Below are 16,134 nucleotides of genomic sequence, written 5' to 3'. Positions count from 1 at the left end.
GATAGCTGGTGGTGTAGAACTGCAAAACATTCCTTCTCTCCCCTCCTCCCCCATAAAACAATCATATAGTTCCTCTTACATAAAATTTCATCCAAAAAATCCCATGGCATGGTACAAAAGCTAACAAATGAGTTAAAATGCAATAATATACAAGAGTGCACACAGACAGAATAGCCAGAGGGGCAGCACAAAGTTTGTTGGCATGAATCTGAGCTGGCCACATTCTTCATGGCTAGCAAAGACACAAAGGAGTTCTAAAGATAATCTCAAGAAAAATGTCCAATCTTTACCTAACACTCTATCATGAGGTCTATAAAATGTAAATGACAGAAATGGAGTCGTGTAAAGGCTTCATTGCAATTAGTAAATAACTTAATGGCTCTATTTAGGTTTTGAAATTCATACCTAACTTTGATAATGGAATGGTAGAAGGAGAAGCCCCAAATTTGCCACTGCTTTTGCTTATCTGAAGGGAAGCCTTTTACAAGGAAATGTTAATTGAGTAGCACAGGTTACACCTCATTGGTCTGGCACCCTCAGGAGCTCATTGGTCCTCAACAAGGCGATTTCCTGGACCACGGAAGGCCCGTCCCCATGTTGCCACTGGGCTAAGGCTCCAGCCTACCTCCACTGTTGCCTAGGGCTCTCTCCAGCCCCGCTGCTGCCGGGGCCGGAGCGATACAGACGCCTCGCTCTGTGGCAGGGCCTGGAGCTCTGCCACCAGGGCAGAGGGGTGGGGCTGGAGCTCCATAGTCTGGGCCAGAGCTCCCTGATTGCTGGAGCCAGAATGCAGCCAGAGCTCTGCGGGCAAGGGCAGCGGTTGTGCCAGAGCTCCCTGGATGCCAATGGAGCCAGGGCCAAAGGTCCACAGCCACGGCCGGGCTAGAACTCCCCAGCCACTGGGGCCAGAACTTCCCACCATGCCATTCATCCTTCCTGCCCCTCCTTTATACACACACTTTCTCTGGGCTCCTGGCTGAGTTGCCAGTGCCCCTTACAGCACTCCTGCTCTGCCACCAGACCTTCCTCTTCCTGGGTTCTGTGGTCCAGGAACATCTGTGGTCCATGTCGGACTATAGATGTTGTCAGACCACTGAGTGTCAGTTAAGGGAGGTACTAACCATAACAGAACATTGGCTTACACTGCAATGGCTCTCTATCACCAGTGAAGATTCATCTTTTCCCAAAAGTTGCCTAGCATTGCATAGTCACTGCAGTATAGGGGAAGAGTATGTGTGTGGGGTCTGTGGGGGAACAAAGAAACAACATTTTAAAAAATCTCATTATTAAGGATGTGGGCATTGTCTGTAATATTTCATGACTATTTTAGATAGTGTTTGCTATTATTGTTGTGTGTGTTATGATTACAAGATGTTAATTCCAGTAGAGTTGCCAGCACATACGTATGTAAGCAGATAATAGCTTCCAATAGCCCCATTTCCTTAATAATTTAAAGTACAGGTTGAACCTCTCTAGTCCAGAACTCTCTGGTCTGGAAACATCCGGAATGATTTTAGTTAGCAGGATGTCCACATTTCAGGAGTGTGGCCAGTTTCCCCATGGTCCCATGAATGTTTGTTCAGAGCCACCAGTCCTGGCTCTCAGTGTTTTGTGCTGCTATTTAACTCTAATTTACTCCTAAATTTCTCTAACAGCACAGACAACAGTGGAAATGTTGGTAATGCTGCTAGACAATATTGACCTCCCACGAACCAGAAAATTCTCTTGTTCAGAAATGGTCAGGTCCCGAGAGTGCCGGACTAGAGAAGTTCAGCTTGTATTATTCCTTTGGTAGGCTTACCTCTGACACAACAGTTTAATTTTGCACAAAATAAACCACTGTCCTAAAACCAATATTATGTAATCACTGTAAAATCTATTTGGAAAAATGATATACTTTAGTTTTCCTACCTGTGACTGTGGATGAGTGCATTGAAAGCCAATCCATCAGACCAGCTACTGGTGAAATTGACAACGTTGACCTGTGGGTAATTGCGCGTTGACTGGCGGACCCAGCTCAGTAAGATTTTTTCACTGTTTGTCTGCTGCAACCCAGCCATGATGTTTTTCATTACATCTTTGACCTGCATTAGGAGACAGAACTTCATCAGTGGCTGACCTGATTATAAAAGCAAAACTATTTTCCTAAACCAAATAGGTATCAACTCTCTCATTCTTAAGCTTAAAGTGATAAATAATGGTGTCTCACGTGTAAATAACTGAGATACAACTGATGACATTACACACACACACACAAAAGCAAGGAAGTCTGACTTTACTGAAGTAACCTCTTTTTATTTCTTGGTCTTCCTTGTTTGTGTATGCAAGATACTCCCACTACAACAAATCAATATTCCAGTTTCACAAGATACAAAAGCACAATCCCAAAAAGTATTGGGATCATCAGTGAAGAGAATTTATTTGAAATGAATTTTGTTTTAAACATTTTCTTACTTAATATGATAAGTACAAAAGTAGGTAAGTCCATGAGGTGCACTAATGAAAGCTAAATGTCTTCAGTGGGCACAGAACAGTACAATATAAAAAGGTATATTTAAAGCAATACACACACAGAAAAAAAAGATGGAATACACCAATTTGAGCAGTATCACATGGGTCTGGTTTTCATGTATGATTTTTCCTACATTTATTATGAATTGCTAATCATGTCCTACTCTGATCAAAGGGTCAAATATGCAAGCCTCCCTCTGTGAATTCACTGTTATTTCAGTCTGATAGGTTTTCAAGCTAAGCGTACGCAACTCATGACTTTAACAGTAACTTCTAGGAAGCAGTACCTAACAGTATGTGATGCTGTCTGTAAGGGAAGGTTTTTGGTTTATGATAGTGTAGTGCCTGTTCATCTACATTTCCAGTCAGTATTAAATATGCCCTAGGATAAAATACTTAATATACACACTGGATATTTGTAAGTTACTCTGTTATGCATATATTGTTTTGTTATGTACTATTCATCAAAAAAATACACTGAAGAATAATTTTTAGATTTAAAACATTTAGTATACATCATCACCTTCAATGTGGTGACAATATGGATGTCCCTGATTTTGAGGGCCTAAAAACATGAGAGACATCCAGTAGTTAGCATTTCATGAACATGATCACAAATCAAAGTCATGAAAGTTCTACAGTAAATCTGTATAAACATATCAGGTACTATTTTATTCTTCTTCCCCTGATATGCTTTAGTCTGTACTCAATTTATTTGAAAGCTATCAGCACTCTTCCTTTAACATAATTAATTAAGAAATGAAATAATAAGTTAAAATATTACATTAAGTAATATTAATACATATTGTGTATTAAAATTATTATATACAATTATATGTGCTACATCTCTGTAAAATGACTTTTATACTTGTGGTTATGTATTGCTTATGCATGCAAATTCAGTAAAGATGAATTAGAGGGAAAAGTGCAACTGATATAGACGTAGTAAGCACTATTTAGTGGTAGCAAACATTTCTGATAATTCTTCCTTCCTCCCCCCCCCCCCCCCACCGGAGTAGGGCCCTAAAGAATGCAAGGCACAGCAGGGATACAGTAGTAATACATAATGTAACCAAAAATATCCAGATTTATTACTGAAATAGGAAGGATTTCTTATGCAATGGAAAATGTGCAGAGCTTAGAGAAAACATGAATTTTTGTGTGAAGCAACTTGTATTTTCATGCGTCTGGGATGCATGCTACACATCATATGTGATGATGATTCCCCCTCTCCCCGCAGTCTGGGATAGTTTACAGATAAATTTGAAACAATTAAACTGAGTTAAACCAACTCTAAACTCTTGTGGACATCAGTTCAAAAATATGTTGTACTGCTTAGCTTGTTCTAGAGTATTACAGCAATAAATACATCAATTTTAAACCTGTAGCAAGGGAGGCTTAGGTTGAACATTAGGAAAAAGTTCCTAACTGACAGGGTGGTCAAACACTGGAATAAATTGCCCAGGGAGGTTGTAGAATCCCCATCTCTGGAGATATTTAAGAGTAGGTTAGATAAATGTCTATCAGGGATGGTCTAGACAGTATTTGGTCCTGCCATGAGGGCAGGAGACTGGACTCGATGACCTCTCGAGGTCCCTTCCCGTCCTAGTAGTCTATGAAACCTGGCTTGTAAAAGTGTCCATGCACAAAGTTGCACCAGTTTAACTAAATGGATTTAAACATCGCACCTTTAGTTAACGATGCACAGTTTTGTATTGACAACACAAAGAACATCAGATTCATTCTATCAAAGAAGAAATGTTGAAAAAGCAGTCAAGATTGATTGGCTTTTACTTAAAGTTCTGTGACTGCTGCTGAATAAAACAAGATTAACTCAATAATAGGATCAAATGTAAGGCTATGTTGTAACTTTGAAGTGTTTACAGTTTAACAGTATACTTACACATATTTCAAGGGTTCATTATTCAACACAACATTTATATAGAATCAGGTAAAATGTTGGCTTGGACTCCATGTATGGACTATTTAAGGTTGCAGAGAGTGGTGAAACTCCGACTTCTACACTGAATCATTTTAAATCTTCACATTTGTCAATGTTCTTTTTGCAGATTAAAGTTACTTTACTATTGAAGAAAGGTACCACTTATGTGACCTTTGATAATTCTAAAATAAAGCAAGTGGAATTAAGTAGAGCCCATGGTGAACAACAAAATCTTGAGATGGCAATTTTAACTGACTATCTGTAAAATACTTGGGCCAGATCCTCTGTGGCCTTGCAACTTGGGTAGTTGATTACACCAATAGAGATTAAAATGTTGCCATTCAGATCCACTGATGTAAAAGGTTACAGAAAATTCATGGCAGTGGAAAATCAGTCTTGTGCAGTTGATCCAATTTATACCTCTGCCTGGATCTTTTGAGCTTTCAGGTATTGTATTAGCATGCCAATGTGACAGTCTATACCATTATGTTAACACTTTTAAAGGATTATGATAAGTGCTGTATGAAGTATGCCTTGTGAAGTATTTGAAAACTCTGCTGGACAATATTGCTCTGGTAAAATCTGTGCAGCAACATTGTGTGTAAAGTTATAACATTTTACCATAAAATATTGCTATAACATGTACCAAAGTTAGAATGACAGGCCCACACCAGTCTTCAGAGACAAAGACAGATATCAGCAAAATTAAGTGGGCTATCACTTCAGCAGCAATTCTCTAGCATTAACAAGACATTTTAATTTCATCATCATAATGGTTCAAATCTTAGTCTCCTTCAGAAGTGTCACAATAACTCAGTAATGATGTTTCTAGCACAAGAAACTGAATCAGAAACAGGGGGGAAAAAAACCACTTGACATCATTGTCCTCCATCTTGACTCTTAAAGAACCGAACTGGGGCAGGAGAAATGTCCTGGCTAGGAGGCTTTAGAGCCAGAACAGACTGCTGTAATCTTATGGTGGGAAAAAAAGTTTATGTTTTTAAATTCACATCAAGCATTTATCTTTTTTATTACTTTTGTAATCAATTCTTGTATGTTTCATTACTCGGAACCACTTGAAATCTCTCTTCATAGCTACTAAAATTTACCTTATTATTATATTACCTAGTGTGTTTAAACTGATGTGTGCAATAGCAAAACTCATGCATTTCATTTTCCTTTGATGAAATAGACATCCTATGAGCATGCATTGTTCAGTACAGTGTTGGGCAGTACAAGATACACATTTGTGGGGGACAAGGCTGAGACTGGGAATTTGCTGGTGTCACCCTGTATGTTCTCCATAAATGGCCGACAGAACAGACATGTACCATAGTTGGGACTAATTTTGCAAGCCAGAGACAGCGTCAGAACACGTTCGCAGTTGATGTTCATACAGCAAAGCAGTTTAAAATGCATTGCAGTTTGGAGAATTAGGAGGACACAGATGTTCAGCAGTCTAGATTGTACCCTGGGGAATGTCACAACCTACATTGTGGGCAAGCACCACAACAGTTTGGAGTTGTATATTTCAGAAAGGTTAGTCACTGGTCAGCCTCACCTCTATGTTTTTGTCTTGAATCCACAAGCTGAAGAAACAGGAAAAAATGCCATTTCAGTGGTACATGCATTGATTCCAACTTTAAAATGCAGATTTCTCTGAGTACTACTGATATCTGCACATATTTGAGGAATGCATACACAATGCTATTCCAGGCCAAAAAAATGGAGTAGGGACAATGTATTAATGCAGAAATATATGGAAATGTAATTTTGTTGGATTCACGGTTTATATTCACACATACATCTTGCTTTTGATTTGATAATCATTCTGTTCATTCAGAATTCTGTAGTATAACTTCCTGACAACTGCATCTCTATTTTCAGAAAAATTAAATTCTTGACCTTTTAAATAACTCTGCTTCAAATGTGTTGAGTGATCTGAAAACTAAGTGGTTAAAAGTTCCACCTCCCTTTCTCTGGATTGCAGTGAAAAACCTTTTATGATTAAATGTAAATAGCAATATTGTTTATATAGCACTATGGTTCTGTATGGACATTTATAAACATAAAAGACAAAGCCTTTCCTTTAAGGAGGCTTTTAAATTGGATGATCAACACAATGCAAAGTGACTACCAACTACTGAGAGGAAGTTGAGGGAAAATAGAAGAAAACAGAAAGGAAAACTGGTCTCAGGACAGTGTTATTTACAAGGATTCAGAAAAGTATTTTGGTTCTGTTATGCCATTTTGTGTTTGTTTGACTATAATCATAGCTTGCCCATAGATAGAGTAAAATAATTTTAAAAACAAAACAAAATGAAGAGTTTGCTCAGGAAAGGAAATCCCTAAACAAGCTCATAGAAAAGCTAGACAAAAGGTCAATATCAAGCTCACGTAACTGAAGCAAATATCCTAAATCTCATAATCTGGATTCAGAGTGGGACATTTAACAAACCCCATTAGTGGCACTGATAATTTCTTGCTCTCAGTGGACAGAGGCTGACATTCACTCTTGCTTTCCTAAACCTTTTCTGCCTCATGACAAAAATCAGCCGTAAGATTCCGCAGACACTTTCAGCTCATAGAGGCAGCATGGATCTAGGATGAGGCATTAACATTTTCTAAATCCTTCTGGAAGCAGTGATGGGAAACTCCACCTGACATACTAGACCTCCCACTTGTGTAGTTCCAATAAAGAACAGTTTTCTCTCCAATTCTAGTCAACATCTTGAGGCAGCTTAAGCTGAATACACCTTTTCAGACAAACTTTAAAAACCAAAAGCAGATTTGGGCCACAATCTGAAAAACTGGGTCGTTTCCCAGCCTTAAATGCAGCCACTATGTGAACTGGTTACATAACATGGGCTGTGCTCCAGCAATATGCAACCACAAACACAAATTCCTCACTACCTACACTCATACCACTACCATGAAGATGGCCCACACGAATCTAAGGACCAATCACAAACTTCACCATCTTTGCTCCAAGTAGAAGGAGCATCTCTGATTTTCCTGTCTCTAACAAAGATTTAGCAATGTTTACCTTTATAAAAATTCAAAACCAAAATACGGCACACAATTTTCACTCTTGGAATGAGAATACAAGAACAAATGCATGGCAGATATTTTTCATATTGCTTAGTACATTATGATATATGTTCAGCTACCACGGTGACGAACGCGGTTTGAGAATTTACATGGAATAGGAAGAAAGGGAACATAGACTACTACCACAAATAACTTCCACAACATTACATTTCCAAATACGAGATCATGAACATAGTACTGACTATGATTACAGCAGAACACATCTGCTGGATTAAGATCAGATGTATTAAGATAATCACGGTGAATTGCAAGGGGACTACAAGACTAAAACTCTGGTTTGCGGGGAAAGAAAGAAGTTTCTGAGCCATAGAGAAAAAAGTGGCTGGGGGAAATGAGACCTACAGAGGAGACCACATGGGCAGCAGGGATGCAGTTAACCCCAAAACCATGAGAATCATAGTCCAACAGTCACTTGCTTTCTTCTTATGTTTACAAACATGAGCAAATCTGAACACTCCCGAGCTGATATTGGGAGTCCAAAGAACATTAAGCTTCAGAATTGCAGAAAAATCACTTTTTTAAGATAATCTTTTCAAATCATCAAGTAATATTTTCATTTCCCCCCCTCAACCTAGTACTGTCTCCTCACTGCCTTCAGCACTGACTGTAGTGTAATATTTCTCACATGCTATACTGAAAATATTTTGGGGTATAAACATTATTTTTCCTAGCCATAATCAGCAGTTTCATGAAGAAACTCTCGGTGGCTTCAGGAGCATGAAGACAGAGATGCCAATTAACAGAATACATTACATTATTTAAAAAAAAAAAAAGTACTCTTTGCTTAAAGATGTCTTGCAACTTACTTGAATAAGGAAGATTTCATCTGTCCTGTTGCAGTACAGATCACAAATTCCACTGTTCTATGAGAGGCACATAGCCCCCTGTCCAGTCACAGCAATTTTAAAGCTCTTCCCATAGGGACTCTATTCATGCATGAGTCTCTACAGGATTGAGGAGCACTTTCTGATTACCATTTGTTTTTCCACAAGAGTTACAATAATTTTTGTTATGGTTTAAGATCTATAAAGCATACTTTTTGGATTTTGGGGGGCCAGGGGCCACTGGGAAACTGAAATCTTGATACCAGTAAAAAATGAAATAGTGCACTCAGTTCATAACAAAAAAGAAGACTGTGTGTTATCTACAGAGATTCCTTCTGCCCAAAAAGCTGAGAAATTAAACAGTAGAAAAAGTTTGATTAAAGTTCTGTTTAATAGTCAGCATGGAACTGAGATGCTGTAACAAACTCAGAACCATACACATAAAAGAGCTTTGATCACGAATAAATACTACAACCATATGGTTAAATCTGAGAGAAAAAAAAAATTCAGGAGCATCAAGAAAAAAAGATAAGACAGGAAACTCATACAATACTGAGGTACCTTTGAAAGGTTTCTGCACTCTGGGCTGAAGTGCTGACCCCAAATTGATTTCTCCTGAATGATACTTTCCCCAAAAGCTCTGGCTCAGGCCCCTCCACAGAAGCCTACTCAATGAGACTCTAGCTGGCAGACTCATCTCTCTCATAAGATACAGGTGTCTATTAAGCAACTTAATTGAGACCTAGAAAATGAACAACTCAGGTACATCTGGGTTGGAGCACTCTCTTCAGCAGAGCCTGCCACAAATAGGCTGGTCTCTAACCTCTCTAAAGAAGCCAGCATATTTTGTCTACAGATTGTGATGCTTCAGCCAAACATTTCACTTCTGTAGCTCCTTTCAGTTCCCACCCCACCAAATTGCAAATAAAACAAATACTTAAGGAACACAATGCTACAGAAGCATAGACCACTAACAGACACTTTGGAGAGTCCTAGTTCTCGTAATGAGATTTTCTTTAACTGCCACATTTCCAGAAACTTCACTTACAAGAATAAGCTGTTAAGGAGCCAGTTCATGAAACTAAGGCCAGGTTAGTTCTTTATAACTTGCATGTACTCCAGTCTGCTTTGCTTTATGTGACAGAAAGTGCCCCTCCCCTTTATTCCATTAAAATGTAACCCATTAACCAGTTACTGTTATAAATATTAAAATAAAGGATCAGGAACATATTCTCAGTCATATAAGCACATTAAGGCCAGACAAATAGACTAATAAAAGACAGTTTTCTCCAGAATTCTTAATCTGCTTTTACTGTGCCAGCTCTAAAAAGAACACAGGTTGTCCCCATAGTGCCAAGCTCACACCAACTTTATCCAGGTGTGTTTGTTTAAGGAGAGAACAAACAGCTCAAATTCAATTCTAGCTTTATTCAAGGGTTTTCTTATCCAGCAATGTTCTTTGCTGAACACCAATACCTTCCTGCCAGTCCTGTAAATTGCCATAGAATCTGTCTTTTGACAAGAAAATATAAATGAGAACTAAATTCTGCCCAATTTAGAAGAGAAGAAGTGAAAGAGCCAATCCTATTTGCTGAGAGGAAGATTTGAATATAGGAATTCTTAGCACAGATCCTACAGACACACATACCTAGCATTAATATTAGAGTAGTTCTAGTACAATCAATGGCACTATCACATCTATAAAGTTAATTACATGCACAAGTGTTTGCAGGATTGGTGACTGTTAGTACCTTAAAATGCCACCCCATCCACACCCCATCTCATCCTCTTTCATTTGTGTCTCACATGTCTGGGGAATGATAAAAAGAGACTTTCCAATGCAGCAGCATGACAGTTGTTCAAACCATAGAACATTTGCACCTGAATGAATTACAATTTACAAATGCAAGTTCATCTTTAGTTCATAACAAGAAACCAGAGTGAATGAGTTTACTCTAACAGTGAAACTATTCTGTGGCTCTAGTGAAAAGAAATCTGATCCAGAGTGAAAAGCACACCCACATTTTTCAAAATCAACATAGAAAATTAAATACTGGTTACAAATCTGAGCAACTCACTTATGCAACAACACAGTAAGAACGTAATTAGATTTACATACCCACTTGGTCAAATTCTTACCTGGTGTAACACCACTGAATTCAATGGAATTGTATTAAAGATTAATCTGAAGCCACTATATTAGTTTGCAAACACCATCAAATAGCACACATTATGGCTGTGTCTAGACTGCATCCCTTTTCCGTAAAAGGGATGCAAATTAGACATATTGCAATTGCAAATGAAGCGGGGATTTAAATCCCTCTCGCTTCATTAGCATAAAAATGGCTGCTGCTTTTTTCCGGCTCGGAGCTTTGCTGGAAAAAAGCGCCAGTCTAGACGTGGATCTTTCAGAAAATAAAGCTTTTCCCAAGGGATAAGGGATCTTTCGGAAACGGCTTTATTTTCTGAAAGATCCGCGTCTAGACTGGCACTTTTTTCCGGCAAAGCTCCAAGCAGGAAAAAAGCGGCAGCCATTTTTATGCTAATGAAGTGGGGGGGATTTAAATCCCTTCATTTGCAATTGTGATATGTCTAATTTGCATCCCTTTTACGAAAAAGGGATGCAGTCTAGACACAGCCCCTGAGTCCAGTTCCCCATATCTGTTCAGGCTGGCAGATGTTGTTACAGCTTCTCATTTTAACATGGGCAGACTAGCTACATTTGAATTTGCACTAACCAAGCAGGTACTGTAAAATCAGACATGTGGCTGAGTATCCATCCATATTGCGCCACGGAATTAATAAAGGTGTTATCTGTGCATGCACGCACGTACATGCACACACACCATTAGAAGAAAAAACCTAACAACTACTGGTTGAATCTCTCTAGTCCAGCACCCCTTGGTATCTGACCAGTGCTGAACCAGAAAATTTAGCAAACTACATGAGGTCAAAATAGCAGCACTGCCAACTGGACTCTTAGGGTATATCTAGACAACAGTTGTTGTTTTTTAAGTGGCCTTTTTTCAAAAAAACTTCCCCTGCACCTAGACTGCTGCTGCATTCTTTCGAAACTAAATTGAAAGAACGCGGCAGATTTTTTCGACCACAGAAAACCTCATTTTGTGAGGAATAACGCCTTTTTTCGAAAGTGCTCTTTTGAAAAAAGGCGCCGTGTAATGCAAACTCTACTTTTTTGAAAGTACTGGCTGTAGTCGAGATGCTTTTTTTTTAAAGTACTGGCTGTAGTCTAGACGCTCTCTTTTGAAAGAGGCTTGTAGTCTAGATGTACCCTTAGAAAACATGTAAGGGAAATTTAGAGCTAAATAATGGCACAGAACACTAAGACCCAGAACTAGTGGCTGTAAACAAATTACGGGACCACAGTCACTCCCATGATAAGTGATATCCGGTTAACTAAAATCATGCTGGAGCACAGATATTGTGGAACCAGACAGTGCCAGATTAGAGAGGTTTAATCTCTAGTAAGACTTAACTCAAAACAATATGTAGGGGTATGTCTACACTACAATGTTAGTTCGAACTAACGGACGTTAGTTCGAACTAACATTCATAGCCGCTACACTAGCGCTCCGCTAGTTCGAATTTGAATCGAACTAGCGGAGCGCTTAGTTCGAACTAGGAAAACCTCATTTTACGAGGCTTAAGCCTAGTTCGAAATTACTAGTTCGAATTAAGGGGTGTGTAGCCCCTTAATTCGAACTAGTGGGAGGCTAGCCCTCCCCAGGTTTCCCTGGTGGCCAGTCTGGCCAACACCAGGGAAACTCTATGCCCCCCTCCCGGCCCCAGACCCCTTAAAGTGGCACGGGCTGGCTACGGTGCCCGTGCCAGGTGCAAACCTGCCAGCACCCAGCCAGCAGACCCTGCACCTGGCACGGCACAGAGCCACCCACACAATGTCTCCCAGCCCACCCCCTCTTCCCGGGACCAGGCTGGCGGCTCCCGGGAGCTTGCCCTGGACTGCAAGAGGTGGGCACCTTCCTGGACTAATGCGGACATCGTGGACCTCGTCCACGATCTCCGCACTAGGCACAGGAAAGTGGCCGTCTAGGGCAGGAGAGCTGCCAGCCTGGCCACCCAGGAGCATGAAAATCAAGGGGGTCCACTGAGACCCCCGACCCTGAGCCCTGAGCTTACAATGGCCGTCCTGGGTCAGACCAAAGGTCCATCTAGCCCAGTAGCCTGTCTGCCGACAGCGGCCAACCCTAGGGACCCTGGAGGGGATGGACCGAAAACAGTGACCAAGCCATTTGTCTCGTGCCATCCCTCTCCAGCCTTCCACAAACTTTGGGCAGGGACACCACTCCTACCCCCTGGCTAATAGCACTCCATGGACCCAACCTCCATGTCTTGATCTCACTTCCCTTTAAACTCTGTTCTAGTTGTAGCCTTCACAGCCTCCTGCAGCAAGGAGTTCCGCAGGTTAACTATTTGCTTTGGGAAGAACAACTTTCTCTTACTAGTTTGAAGCCTGCTACCCATTCCTTTCCTTTGGTGTCCTCTAGTCCTTCTTTATGGGAACTCATGAAGGACTTTTCTGAATGCACCCTCTCCACCCAACCCCTGCTTTTAGAGACCTCTATCCTGTCCCCTCTCCGTCTCCTCTTTTCTAAGCTGAACAGTCCCAGTCTCTGTAGCCTCTCTTCATCTGGGACCTGTTCCCAACCCCTGATCATGTTAGTTGCCCTCCCCTCTCCCAGCCTTTCTCTTCCCCTCCCCCACCTCCTTTTCCCAGTCTCCCCCAGTTTTGTTCAATAAAGACAGAGTCAATGTTGGGAGAAATGTTATCTTTATTTTGTACATCAATAAGAAGGGGGGCTAGGGAAGGGTAAGTGGAAGGAGGTGAGGGAGGAATGGGGTACGAGCCCCCGATGGGGAGGACTGGGCTGGCTCTGCGGGCTTCTGGGAAGCTCTCCTGCAGCCCCCCAATTGCCCCCTCTCCCCAGATGGCAGCCTGCGGCAAGTGCAGCCGGGCTGATGGCCGAGTGCTGTGATGTGCCCAGTGTGGGTACTCCGGGCAATCCAAGCCAGGACTGGTTTTCAAGCGGGGCACCCCTTAGAACTGTCTGTCCGGGGTGGGGGTCGGGACCCTTTAAGCGCAGCCCTCGGCTAGCCTGAGACAGCATCTCCACGCTCTAAGTCCTCCTCTGATGCCCTGCCGGCACTGCTTTCGGCCATCCTTAAGCCCTGTTCAGAGTCCACTCAATGTGGACTTGCTAGTTCGAATTAGCAAAACGCTAATTCGAACTAGTTTTTAGTTCTAGACGCGTTAGTTCGAATTAGCTTAGTTCGAATTAACTAATTCGAACTAAGTTAGTTCGAACTAGCGCTGTAGTGTAGACATACCCTAGGAGAAACACACTATATGAGCCTGCAGAAAAACACAGACACCTGTCTGTAGTTTGTATTCATTAAAACAAAGTAATTTAGGGATTATTGGTAGAGGTGGTAGGGACAGTGCTCACAGTGCTTTACCTGTGTTTCAGATTCAGTACTCTACAAAGCAATTTTAGCCATAGGGCTTTCTTGCACAAGAAATTCCTGCCAAGCGTCCACACTGCCCTCTTGCACAAGAGCTCCTCCGCAAGAGAGCTTACACCTGATAAAAAAGAGCGTAAATCTTGCACAAGAGGCCTTCTCTTACCACGTTGTATTGTAAATCTTTTTGCACAAGAGCTGGCAGGCAGTGTGGATGATCTGCGGATTCTTGCACAAGAACGGAAGTTCTTGCGCAAGAACCCGCTAGTGTAGACATAGCCTTTGAGGCCTCTCCTTCAGGAAATTACTTTCCCCTTTTCCATGAATCTGTGTGTGGAGGGAAGTTGGGGCGGGGGGGCGAGTGATGATAGATTATTGTCCTTCATGTACATTTGTTTCCGTTCTATCAGCATTGTCTTTCATGCTGTAATGGGTCAATCTAGCTTATCTTTTTCCAAAGTGCTAAAATGCCCTTACTGGTTGACTTTTGTTTTTTTGTTTATTTTATTTTTGATTTGTGAATGTGGGAGACAAAGATGCCTAATAAGAATTCCTACCCTACTGCCTAAGGAGCATATACATCCTAATCTAGTGTCAAGTCCTTCCAGGAATATAGCTGTACTGCTATCTGAAAAATAATTAACTTTTTTCTGAGCATCTATGTCTCTGTGATCCCTTTGTTTGATCTGTTCTGTGTTACTTCCCTCTCTTTAAACCTTTTTTGGGCTGGAGCCACACACCACACAAATGAGAAGCAAAAACAAAAAAACTGAGAAGGAGAAAGACACTCCCCACATTTCCTTCCCACACCAGAGCATAGGGTGGGCCCAAGCTAATAGATTTTGTGTGCTCCAGCCCAAACGGTGGGGCAGCAGGAGGGCTGGAGCACCAGCACAGAATCCCCAATGGTGGGGGAGGGAAGGATCTGAGCCTCGGGGTCTGGATCCAAGCAAGCCACAGCCCCTGGGTCTGGGGTTCCCCAGCCCTGCATTAAAGAGCAAAGCCTGTCTATTTTATGCCCAGGGTGGAGCTAAAGGGCCTTACCTGCCTCAAGGAGTTACAGAAACATCAGTTGCTTTATGCAGGGATTTAACTGCAACTGCTGTTTGGGTGTGTCAATGGCATTTAAAAAAACAGCAAATATATCATGACTTCATATTTAACATAAGAACAAAAATGTCATTTTTTCTTCAGTTTTTAAAAAGAAAGGCAAACAACTTTTCCACCTTATTTCTGTTTATCGTTTTTGCTTTGTAAAAGTATTGTGTGTTCACTGGCAACAACTCAAAGTAAATTTAAAATGGGAAAAGCTGCTATTAATGTTCCAGAACCCCAGATAATATGCAAATATACTATCACTGGGTTTGCAAATTTAAGAAATACTTTGTAGATGGCCTTATTTTGTTCTAAATGCCTTTGTTTGGTTTGTAGACAATGGGTGATTAATAACATGCAAGGATTTGAGAGAGAACTTTCAACAGTACCCCTCACCTGCCAATGGAGAATTATACTCCAGATCAATCCAAGGGTCAGTTTATGATTTCCATCCACTATGTCTGTACTTCCAATATTCACCAAATCGACCTAAGGGAGAAATGCAAAACAAGTAATGTGTGAAGTTATTTCGATATTAGTGCATTTTTTCTAAGAGGCTGTGAAAAAAAATGCAATTATTTTTGGATTTTGAGAAATATAGGCATTTGAATTAGTTATCTGATTAATCTTGAACCAGATTGTTTAAACCAGATTATACAGTATCATAGTAGTTTGGAATGTTGTTTTGTTTTCATTTGCTTATTTGATAAATAGAGCAATTATAGTGCTGGCAAAAAACCAGTGGAAGAATCAGCAATATAGAGATATAATGATGCCAGCTCTGAAGTTAAGTGAAAATATAAACTTAAAATACAATAATTAAATACAAATCTGCCCCATATGTTAATGCTGTACTAAGACTGCACAATTAAAAATCACAAATACACACACCAAGGACATACAAACAGTGAGGTTCCAACAGCAACTTCAACACTGTCACTTTGCATATTTTGTTAGTTTACAGTTTACATTTTACCAAAAATAAAACTCTCTAGTAATATTATAATACATATTAGGCAAGGGAAAAAAAAGGAAAAAAGCAAAGAACAATATACAGTGCAGCTACTTTAAGGTTTCTGTTGAAGATCCTATTTCTTCAAGTCCTAAATTTGTGATTGCAATGGAATGTTTCATTAACTGCACCGAGATATA

The 16,134-nt window shown here is 40.5% G+C and overlaps 1 protein-coding gene across 12 annotated transcripts in view; it reads right to left on the bottom strand.

The window, feature by feature from the left end:
- DMD (dystrophin) overlaps positions 1-16,134 on the bottom strand; it is a 2,135,104-nt gene that overhangs the window by 1,514,679 nt on the left and 604,291 nt on the right. For all 12 annotated transcript variants that reach the window (XM_075916549.2, XM_089775838.1, XM_075916586.2 and 9 more), the window contains 2 exons: positions 15,379-15,471; positions 1,912-2,084 (listed from right to left, as the gene is read on the bottom strand). In XM_075916549.2, the coding sequence (XP_075772664.2) occupies positions 1,912-2,084; positions 15,379-15,471 (266 nt within the window). The remainder of the gene's footprint in view (positions 1-1,911; positions 2,085-15,378; positions 15,472-16,134) is intronic.

The sequence above is a fragment of the Pelodiscus sinensis genome, chromosome 1, assembly GCF_052426305.1.
Source record: "Pelodiscus sinensis isolate ZL-2025 chromosome 1, ASM5242630v1, whole genome shotgun sequence".
Lineage (NCBI taxonomy): Eukaryota > Metazoa > Chordata > Testudines > Trionychidae > Pelodiscus > Pelodiscus sinensis.
This window is presented reverse-complemented; position numbering and strand designations above follow the sequence as displayed.